Source organism: Onthophagus taurus, chromosome 8 (assembly GCF_036711975.1).
Source record: "Onthophagus taurus isolate NC chromosome 8, IU_Otau_3.0, whole genome shotgun sequence".
NCBI classification, from domain to species: Eukaryota; Metazoa; Arthropoda; class Insecta; order Coleoptera; family Scarabaeidae; genus Onthophagus; species Onthophagus taurus.
Window position 1 is genome coordinate 6186356 of NC_091973.1, and position 11669 is coordinate 6198024.

At 32.2% G+C, this 11669-nt stretch overlaps 1 protein-coding gene and 1 long non-coding RNA gene across 3 annotated transcripts; one reads left to right on the forward strand and one right to left on the reverse strand.

Annotated features, from left to right (window-relative positions):
• Positions 1 to 4861: 4861 nt before the first annotated feature.
• LOC111425436 (uncharacterized) lies at positions 4862 to 5657 on the forward strand. The gene is made up of 2 exons (XR_002707706.2): positions 4862 to 5150; positions 5209 to 5657. It is a non-coding gene; the product is annotated as an uncharacterized lncRNA (long non-coding RNA).
• Positions 5658 to 5690: 33 nt separating this feature from the next.
• LOC111425378 (alpha/beta hydrolase domain-containing protein 17B) lies at positions 5691 to 11307 on the reverse strand. 2 transcript variants are annotated; one of them, XM_023059358.2, is made up of 3 exons: positions 10567 to 11303; positions 10377 to 10509; positions 5691 to 7623 (listed from the first exon to the last, which is right to left on the reverse strand). In XM_023059358.2, the coding sequence occupies exons 1-3, from the start codon at positions 11208 to 11210 to the stop codon at positions 7540 to 7542; spliced, it is 861 nt and encodes a 286-aa protein (XP_022915126.1). In that variant the 5' UTR covers positions 11211 to 11303; the 3' UTR covers positions 5691 to 7539. The 2 variants fall into 2 exon arrangements, with proteins under 2 accessions (XP_022915126.1, XP_022915127.1); XM_023059359.2 differs by lacking the exon at positions 5691 to 7623 and adding an exon at positions 7630 to 10324 and having other exon boundaries at positions 10567 to 11307.
• Between the last annotated feature and the right edge of the window lie 362 nt (positions 11308 to 11669).

The following is an 11669-nucleotide window of genomic DNA, read 5'->3' on the forward strand; positions in this document are numbered from 1 at the left end:
ATTGAAAACGCTTACTCTTCCTATAAGAGATACAGGAAAAATAATATCGGAGTCTAGGCTCGATTTTTATAAGGAATTTAATGGCGAAAACCGCATATCGATATCTCTTTCCGTTTCAGAGATACAGGGTGTTTATCAAAAAATTCATAACTTTTTACTTATTGAAAACTCTTAATCTTCCTATAAGAGATAGAGTAAAAATGATATCGGAGTCTAGGCTCGATTTTTATAAGGAATTTAATGGCGAAAACCGCATATCGATATCTCTTTCCGTTTCAGAGATACAGGGTATTCATCAAAAGAAGTCATAACTTTTTACTTATTGAAAACTCTTAATCTTCCTATAAGAGATAGAGGAAAAATGATATCGATGTCTAAGGCTCGATTTTAATAAGGAACTTAATGGCGAAAACCGCATATCGATATCTCTTTCCGTTTCAGAGATACAGGGTATTCATCAAAAAAAGTCATAACTATTTACTTATTGAAAACTCTTAATCTTCCTATAAGAGATAGAGGAAAAATGATATCGATGTCTAAGGCTCGATTTTTATAAGGAACTTAATGGCGAAAACCGCATATCGATATCTTTTACGGTTTCAGAGATACAGGGTGTTTATCAAAAAATTCATAATTTTTTACTTATTGAAAACTCTTAATCTTCCTATAAGAGATAGAGTAAAAATGATATCGGTGTCTAAGGCTCGATTTTAATAAGGAGCTTAATGGTGAAAACCGCATATCGATATCTCTTTCCGTTTCAGAGATACAGGGTATTCATCAAAAAAAGTCATAACTTTTTACTTATTGAAAACTCTTAATCTTCCTATAAGAGATAGAGGAAAAATGATATCGATGTCTAAGGCTCGATTTTAATAAGGAACTTAATGGCGAAAACCGCATATCGATATCTTTTACGGTTTCAGAGATACAGGGTGTTTATCAAAAAATTCATAATTTTTTACTTATTGAAAACTCTTAATCTTCCTATAAGAGATAGAGTAAAAATGATATCGGTGTCTAAGGCTCGATTTTTATAAGGAACTTAATGGCGAAAACCACATATCGATATCTCTTACGGTTTCAGAGATACAGGGTGTTTATCAAAAAAGTGCATTTTCGAATTTTCTTATTGAAAACGCTTACTCTTCCTATAAGAGATACAGGAAAAATAATATCGGAGTCTAGGCTCGATTTTTATAAGGAATTTAATGGCGAAAACCGCATATCGATATCTCTTTCCGTTTCAGAGATACAGGGTGTTTATCAAAAAATTCATAACTTTTTACTTATTGAAAACTCTTAATCTTCCTATAAGAGATAGAGTAAAAATGATATCGGAGTCTAGGCTCGATTTTTATAAGGAATTTAATGGCGAAAACCGCATATCGATATCTCTTTCCGTTTCAGAGATACAGGGTATTCATCAAAAGAAGTCATAACTTTTTACTTATTGAAAACTCTTAATCTTCCTATAAGAGATAGAGGAAAAATGATATCGATGTCTAAGGCTCGATTTTAATAAGGAACTTAATGGCGAAAACCGCATATCGATATCTCTTTCCGTTTCAGAGATACAGGGTATTCATCAAAAAAAGTCATAACTATTTACTTATTGAAAACTCTTAATCTTCCTATAAGAGATAGAGGAAAAATGATATCGATGTCTAAGGCTCGATTTTTATAAGGAACTTAATGGCGAAAACCGCATATCGATATCTTTTACGGTTTCAGAGATACAGGGTGTTTATCAAAAAATTCATAATTTTTTACTTATTGAAAACTCTTAATCTTCCTATAAGAGATAGAGTAAAAATGATATCGGTGTCTAAGGCTCGATTTTTATAAGGAACTTAATGGCGGAAACCACATATCGATATCTCTTACGGTTTCAGAGATACAGGGTGTTTATCAACAAATTCATAACTTTTTACTTATTGAAAACTCTTAATCTTCCTATAAGAGATAGAGTAAAAATGATATCGGTGTCTAAGGCTCGATTTTAATAAGGAACTTAATGGCTAAAACCGCATATCGATATCTCTTTCCGTTTCAGAGATACAGGGTATTCATAAAAAAAAGTCATAACTATTTACTTATTGAAAACTCTTAATCTTCCTATAAGAGATAGAGGAAAAATGATATCGATGTCTAAGGCTCGATTTTAATAAGAAACTTAATGGCGAAAACCGCATATCGATATCTTTTACGGTTTCAGAGATACAGGGTGTTTATCAAAAAATTCATAATTTTTTACTTATTGAAAACTCTTAATCTTCCTATAAGAGATAGAGTAAAAATGATATCGGTGTCTAAGGCTCGATTTTTATAAGGAACTTAATGGCGAAAACCACATATCGATATCTCTTACGGTTTCAGAGATACAGGGTGTTTATCAAAAAAGTGCATTTTCGAATTTTCTTATTGAAAACGCTTACTCTTCCTATAAGAGATACAGGAAAAATAATATCGGAGTCTAGGCTCGATTTTTATAAGGAATTTAATGGCGAAAACCGCATATCGATATCTCTTTCCGTTTCAGAGATACAGGGTATTCATCAAAAGAAGTCATAACTTTTTACTTATTGAAAACTCTTAATCTTCCTATAAGAGATAGAGGAAAAATGATATCGATGTCTAAGGCTCGATTTTAATAAGGAACTTAATGGCGAAAACCGCATATCGATATCTTTTACGGTTTCAGAGATACAGGGTGTTTATCAAAAAATTCATAACTTTTTACTTATTGAAAACTCTTAATCTTCCTATAAGAGATAGAGTAAAAATGATATCGGTGTCTGAGGCTCGATTTTTATAAGGAACTTAATGGCGAAAACCGCATATCGATATCTCTTACGGTTTCAGAGATACAGGCTGTTTATCAAAAAATTCATAACTTTTTACTTATTGAAAACTCTTAATCTTCCTATAAGAGATAGAGTAAAAATAATATCGGTGTCTAAGGCTCGATTTTTATAAGGAACTTAATGGCGAAAACCGCATATCGATATCTTTTACGGTTTCAGAGATACAGGGTGTTTATCAAAAAATTCATAACTTTTTACTTATTGAAAACTCTTAATCTTCCTATAAGAGATAGAGTAAAAATAATATCGGTGTCTAAGGCTCGATTTTTATAAGGAACTTAATGGCGAAAACCGCATATCGATATCTTTTACGGTTTCAGAGATACAGGGTGTTTATCAAAAAATTCATAACTTTTTACTTATTGAAAACTCTTAATCTTCCTATAAGAGATAGAGTAAAAATGATATCGGTGTCTAAGGCTCGATTTTAATAAGGAGCTTAATGGTGAAAACCGCATATCGATATCTCTTACGGTTTCAGAGATACAAGGTGTTTATCACAAAAGTGCATTTTCGAATTTTCTTATTGAAAACGCTTACTCTTCCTATAAGAGATACAGGACAAATGATATCGGAGAGTAGGCTCGATTTTTATAAGGAACTTAATGGCGAAAACCGCATATCGATATCTTTTACGGTTTCAGAGATACAGGGTGTTTATCAAAAAATTCATAACTTTTTACTTATTGAAAACTCTTAATCTTCCTATAAGAGATAGAGTAAAAATAATATCGGTGTCTAAGGCTCGATTTTTATAAGGAACTTAATGGCGAAAACCGCATATCGATATCTCTTTCCGTTTCAGAGATACAGGGAATTCATCAAAAAAAGTCATAACTTTTTACTTATTGAAAACTCTTAATCTTCCTATAAGAGATAGAGTAAAAATGATATCGGTGTCTAAGGCTCGATTTTAATAAGGAACTTAATGGTGAAAATCGCATATCGATATCTCTTACGGTTTCAGAGATACAGGTGTTTATCAAAAAATTCATAACTTTTTACTTATTGAAAACTCTTAATCTTCCTATAAGAGATAGAGTAAAAATGATATCGGTGTCTAAGGCTCGATTTTAATAAGGAACTTAATGGCGAAAACCGCATATCGATATCTTTTACGGTTTCTGAGATACAGAGTGTTTATCAAAAAAATCATAACTTTTTACTTATTGAAAACTCTTAATGTTCCTATAAGAGATAGAGGAGAAATGATATAGGTGTCTAAGGCTCTATTTTAATAAAGAACTTAATGGCGAAAACCGTATATCGATATCTCTTACCGTTTTAGAGATACAGGGTATTCATCAAAGAAAGTCTTAATGGGAAAATAAATAATATGGGAAAAATTACTTTGGTTATGCGGCGGATATTACATGTTCTTACCCAGCAAATGGGAAGTTTACTCCCGATCAAAAATTAATTTATGAAGCCGTTTTAAAAGCCAATAAAGCTGTTAAGGAGCTGCGAAACCGGGTGTTTCTTGGGTCGATATGCATTTATTATCCAGCGGCACACTTTTGAAAGCGTTGAAAACCGGGGGAATTTTAAAAAGCGATGTCGATGAAATGATGAAACATTCTTTGGGTTATTATTTTCAACCCCACGGTTTGGGACATCTTCTAGGTTTGAACGTTCACGACGTCGGGGGTTATTTACCCGAACGCCCAACCCAAACCGGAATTAATAAATTAAGATTTCGGAACAATTTGTCGTTCCGGAAGTTTTAAACCCTGGTTTTGGCGGCGTCAGAATTGAAGAAATCGAGAGATGGATGGCTGGGCTTGATGAAGACATATATTAATTGTCTTATTCAAAGTATTAATCTTTATATGTTCTTAATAAATTTAATGCATTGATGGCTGTAAATTTTTTTTAATAATTAAAATTGCACTGTTAGATTATAGATGGCGAGAAATGTTATTGATTAACAAATAAAACGGCTATTCAGTAAGAGATAGCGCTAATTTTAATTATTACATTAAAAATAAAGTAGAATGTGGTGAATAAAACCAGAAATATGTATAGATAAGATTAATGAAAATTGCTTCGTGGTTTTTTTGGAAGGATATTAATTAATTAAATTAAAAAATGACATTTAGGTGTCCGTTGACATTTTGAATCGAATGAACCAATCAGAAACATCTCAACCGGGAGTAGTTTTATTTTGTATTGTTTGTGGTGATTCAGAGGTTGTGTGGTTTGTATCCGGGCGGAGTAAAGTCGCTTTCGGTAAGAAAAAAGGAGAGAAGTCTCGAGGGCGGTGAACCGGATACAGCACCCAAGGTAATCATTTTCTTTTGTAGTTAAAAATATTGATAAAAAGTGACAAAATCTTTTCTAGTTTTCGATTAATATCAAATTAAGCGATGTCTTCAACGGAATTTAACGTGGGTCTCTCCGAGCGCAACGTTCGTAAATCATTGAGGCCTCCGGGTGGTTATTCAAATATATTTGGGTTTGGTGGAAATGAAGAAGAAACGCCTCAGGTTAATCCCAGGAATCAAACATCCGAGATAAAAAGTTGCTTGCAATTTGATGACACACCGTCTGAAAGTCAGAAGATAAAGGATGAGCAAAAGGGCGAAAATGAAAAGAAGGGTGAAGAGAACAAGACTGAAACACCTAATAAAGGCACGCAACGTGTTCGTGTTCCACCAGGAGGGTTTTCTTCTGGTTTGTGGTAAAAATGATTTTTTTGCTTGAAATATTGATTAAATAAAATTACTTTTTATATACCATTTTTTGGATGATAAATTTTTTTTGATATGAATAAAGGATTATGCTGTGTAATTCGTGTTTTATTCTAATAAAACGCACAAAATGTATTATTTAATGTACTTTATTTGATCACCGATTTGGATTTTCTGGTTAATAATAAACAACTTCAAAAAAAATCCATGCCACAATTAAAAAATTGCATTCTTCGCCATTTTTTTTCGTTTAATGATGGAATGACACATTTAAATAGACAAAGATATGTTTTATACATACACCATATCAAAAAACGTTTCATCAAATATTCTTTATTTACTTATTTGTTGAAATGTAAATCTCCCCCTTTATCTTTATCTGAACATGTATTGGGAGAAAATTGGACTTTTCACCCTCAAAACACCTAAATAATGCTTGTACTTTTCGCTTGAAAGTTTTAATTCCGAAAGAGAACGTTTAAAATACAAATAAATTGAAAAAGGGAAACGCGCATCGTAAGTCTTGTTCTTGGAAATGTATTATTAATTATTGTTCGTTAATAAAAATTTGTATATTAGAAGACAATAGATTAATAAATAAAAAAAACAAATATGAGTCGAAGAAAACATTCATACGCAATGAGAATATTGATTAATTTCCTACACCCAACAATACAAGGTGTTTCAACAACAAAAGATTCAAGATTAAATGAATTGATATGAAAACATTAAAATAAAAGCAAACGCAAATGGAAATGCAGTTAAAAAAAAACTTTCGGTAACTAATCTCAAATACAAGGCCGGGAGTGCGACCCTCTCTAAAAAATAGTAAACCTATTCATTATCATTATTTTTTAATATAATTATTGAACGAATATAGGATTTTTAAATAGACTTTTTTGTTTAGACAAAAAACATAACCTACGCTCCTTACTTAACTAAGTTTCTCATTTTATTTATTCGATATACAAATTACGAAAATTATCGAGCAACTTCCCTTTGATTATTTAAACATCTTGAAAATTCATCACAAAATTTGTTTAATTGTTTCCGTCTTTAAAACTAAATTAAAAAAATAAAATAAATCAGTTAAAAAAACATTATTGCACCGAAAATAAAAAAAAAAGAAACACTAAACATTAACAAAAATTTCATATCGTTAATTATTACCATAAATACAATGCGATAAAAAATTAATAACTGAAAAAAAAGAAAAAAAATTATTTAAGCAACAATTTCAATAAGTCGATTGCAACACGATCACTTGTAATTGTAATTGGAGATTCTTTTGCGAACGCAACAAGAATTTCCAATAATTTCATTATTGCCCATGTGACGGAGTTGTTTTAATTCCATTGATATTAGCGATGGTGCTGCCGTTCACTAAGTAGAATAGGTCGATGTGAAAAGTTGCTTAAACAAACTTTAAATTTTATATCGACCACTATATCTTAATCGTTTATTACTATTATATTAAAAAAACACGTAAAAAAACAAAATTAAACCGAAAACGCAAATATTGCGATCACCTCGTATATAGATTGTCAGTCATTAATAGGAAAAAAGTTAAAAAAAAAACGCAAGGTCCAACGCGTTTTTTTTTTCATTATTAATTTCTTTTTTTTCTTTAATATTTACACTAAATACTAGCAGGTGGTTTCGAGTACCGAACACTGACAGATGTTGAGGCAGAGTGTCGAGATACCGTCGCAGGCGGGTAACGATCGAGTTTTTGATGGGGGTCGAGGTCGCGATCGTGGCGAACTTTGAGCGCTGCTGCACTGCCGCTGATTTTGCTGTTGCTGCTCCGCCCTGGTACACAAAAGACCCTTGGTGAGCGCCCGAAGTGTTGTCCGGTGCGACGGAGACGTCGCGGACCGACCCGATATGGGTTGGCCCGCCGCCCCAAGCTAGAGAAGTTTTTCACCCGTCGAACTTGATGTTCCCGAACTTATCGTGTACTCTTCTGGACCAAGCAACTGTCAGTTGACCAATTCAACATTTACGAATTGTTTCAGTCTTTCCAAATAGGCTGTGTATAATTCTACATCATTATGTCCGGCTCCCTATATACACATACAATATATTTATATATTAATTTCAAATAAAAAGGATTGATGTTACAATTTAAGGCTGAGGAATTAAGCCCTGCTAAGTGTGAAGAGAATTTTTTCATATTTTGAAATCGAAAATTATTTTTAGTGTAGGTAAAGCAACCTTTTTGTTCATGATACGGAAAAATTTTATTAAGAAAAGTTGTTCAAAATGCGAAATTATGGTCCTATACAAAATTTCAGAAGGATTTATCTACTTTGGTTGAACCATCACATTTTAGTTTAAATAACATAAATATTGTATAATTTTATTTTATTTATAAAAAATCTAACGTAAACATAAATGTCGTTTATTCAACCTAAATTCTTTAAAGCTGTTCTGAATCAATGCTTTTTTTTCACTCTGATCTAATCTAAAATATGGTGGTTTAATCAATGTAGGTGGATTTTTCTGAAATTTTGCATAGTGGCTTAATTTCTCATTCTGAACAACTTTTCTTAATAAAATTTTGTCGTATCATGAACAAAAAGCTTACTTTACCTGAACTAAAAATAGTTTTCGCTTCACTATCAAGACCGAGTTGATTTTGAAAATATGAAAATATACTTAAAATTCTCTCCACGCCAAGCTGAGGTCAATTCCCCATCCTTAAAATAAAATTCAAAAATTTTTAGACACACTGTATTTATACCGGGTTGAGGCATTTTAATAAAATTGTAACAGTAACAGTATATAGGGTGCGTCTGAAGATATCGTCATGAGCCGAAACACGTCGATTTTTATTTTTTGTTAATCCAAATAATTTAGCATAAAAAATTGTTTATCACTTTTAATTTTTTTGGAAAATGAGTCAACTTTGTTTTTTTAGTTGAACACCTTAGATATAACATTTTCTGATAGCGCTAAAAAAATACCAATCCTATGATACCTCGCAATCAAATATTGGTTAATAAGTTTTTATGATGACAAATAAATATCAAACAGTAATAGGTTATAAAAGTTTGGAACCAGTAAAAATAGATAGCAAAGAAATATAAAACGGACAAGGAAGTTGGTTGAAATATGGACAAAAGAAATTGAAAAGATGAGCCTAGAATTGAACGTAAATAAATGTAAAATCGTGATAATAAATAAAAAGGAAATAAGAAATAACCCGAAAGAAATATTTATTAAGTCTCTTTACTAGAACGTCGTACTTGTTAAAATAATTGTTGATGATTATTAATTATTTTTGACTGTTATTAAGCAAGAGTATCAGAGGCAAATAAGAAAAAACACGTAATTAATATTTTTAAACGTACTATAAGGATACTTAATATCGCCAAAATCAACACGGTAGTTTTTAAAATATTCCAAAAAACTAGGGGTAGTTGGAAAGCTGAAAATGAATATCAGTTCACATTTACATTTACCACATTTCGACAGCTATTTTCGTCTTCAGGCTATAAGCGAATATACAGGGTGTGTCAAATGTCTGCAATATAGCCAACAACTTCGCCATTTGTGGTTTTAAAGAAAAATGTTTCAAATACAAGTTTCTTTATTAATCATGGCGCATTTTTTGACGATATTTGCTTCCTTGTATTATTTTTTTGTTTCGTTGCTATGGCAACCAACATTGTTATTTTAAATGGGATGCATATGTTTTTTTCGCATACATTTGCGATGAACATATCAAATCATATGGTTTTATAAGAAAGAAACCGAGAAATAACGCGTTTTCTGGAGATATTATCAGCAATTTGCAATCAAAGGAGTTAAAAAAATGATAGTTTCAACAATTATGAATAACTAATAATGTATGGGTACACACATTTAATGCAGTTTCATCATTGGTAGCTGTCTTTGGCCGTTCACTTTTGGAAGATTTTTAACACTTCCGGTATTCAAAAATTTTTTTAATATTTTGGATACTGTAGTGTACAAACTTCATTAATATTTGGATTTTTTGTTCGCTTAATTGCACCATATTTGTTTAAACTGTTAATTTTTTGACATTTAAAGCTATCAACGGCGTTATTTCGGCGCCTGCTTTGATGATTTGATAAGTTCATCGCGTAGAGGGATTTATACTCTATCAAAATATGCATCCCATTTAAAATAAAATTCGCCGTAAAATGCGTCACAATTAATAAAGAATTTTTTATTTGAAACATTTTTCTTTAAAACCACAAATGGCGAAGTTATTGGCTATATTCCAGACATATATATATTTCGCCCCGATTTCTAACCCTTATAACTCGCCCCAGGGGCTTTATTAGCACGTATAAAAAAATCGCTGTACCAAATTGCAACAAAATCGGCGAGGGACAGTCCCAACACTTTCCTACAAAGCAGCGCGGGCCGCCATTTTCTACAATTTTTATTAATTAATATCATAAAAACTAATTAACCAATTTTCGATTAGGAGGTATCATTGGATTCGTATTTTTTAGCTATATCAGAAAATGTAAAAAAATAAAGTTGATCCATTTTCGGCCGTTTTGAAATTAAAGCGCCCTCTATGTGAGTCACTGTATACAGATGTCCCATATCTTCCTTATCACAGCATTATATGATTGAAGTATTCTGAAGCGATTTTTCTAATAAAAATATTTCGAACTGTTTAAAGTCGTCCAATAGGGATTCCATAGGTGTCTGGGTAGAAAAATGGCTTTAGAATAATGTATTCTTCAAGTGTATAATGCTCTGCTCTGGAAGATATGGGACAACCTATATGGAAAGAATGATATTAATAATGGGAAATATTGTTGGAATTACTTACTTCAACCCAAAGTGGTTCAACAGCTTTTGGACACCTTTCAAAGATAGTGAGGCCATGGGAAAAGTCAATGACTTCATCTTCAGTACCATGAATAACAAGAGTAGGTGAAGTGACTTTTGGAACCTTGTCGATACTAAAGAAACAGAAAATGAATTTGTGTGAAATAATGAATGATGATTTGTGTATTAACCTGGGGAAGGCATCAAAAAACCACGTCCTTTTTGTATTGGGAAAGGCGACACGCATTCCAGACATAAGTGGTGAATGAAGTATGACAGCACCAACTTCATAACGGGCAGCCAAATCGACTGTGGGTACAGTACCTATACTCTGGCCATAAAGTATGATATTTTCGGGGCTAATGCCGTATCTTGTGCGTAAGGCAAGCCACGCGGCATCTATGTCAGCGTAAAGATTTTTCTCGGATGGTTTACCCGCACTGACGCCGTAACCAGAATAATCGTAGCTGAATATATTGCAATTGATACGTGAACCGAGCCCGAGGTAGAAGCTGCTCATTTGACCGAGATCGACAGCGTTTCCATGCGAAAATAGTATCGTAAATCTGGCAGTGTTACTACAGCGAACATAAAGGCAACCGATACGATTACCTCGATTAGTCCTAGTATAAAAACCTTCAACTTTTTCTTTTTCTTGGTCAGTGTATTGCCATTCGGCACGATCCGTTAAATTTAAAGCGTATTTACCAGTCCCGTCGGCCAAAAAATCGTACGTAGGTTCCGGTGGTAAAAAGGCCAATTTAGCCGCTATTCTACTCGGACATGGTGGACAGCAAAACAGACAACAAAATTCACTTAAGCTAAGTCCGTTCATTTTCGTCTTATATAGTGGACCCAACTTAACACTTAAAATAATACGACTTGACGTACATTGTTGACAACGCTAAATTAGAGTGTGTATATGTGTGTGTTACCTCTCTGAAGTTTGCGGCTTACAACGCCATCTACACACAAATAACCTTTATAAACAACACCCGTTTGTTATTGCAATTATATTTATTAGATTACTATTTATATTTTTAATCACCTCTCATTTCCTTATCTTATACTTTCTATCTTATTTAGTTTCATTTTATTACTTATTTTTTCCTCCCTACATTACATGAAGTTGGTTACAAACAAAACAAAAATATTTTTTTTCGACTTTCATTTTCGAAATTATACTCTAAATTAAAATTAATTATTAAATATAGTATCGTTAAATTTTGTTATAAAAGAACCTTTTTGTATTAATCATTCGATATGAGTTATTAAAAAAGCACGCGAAATGCTT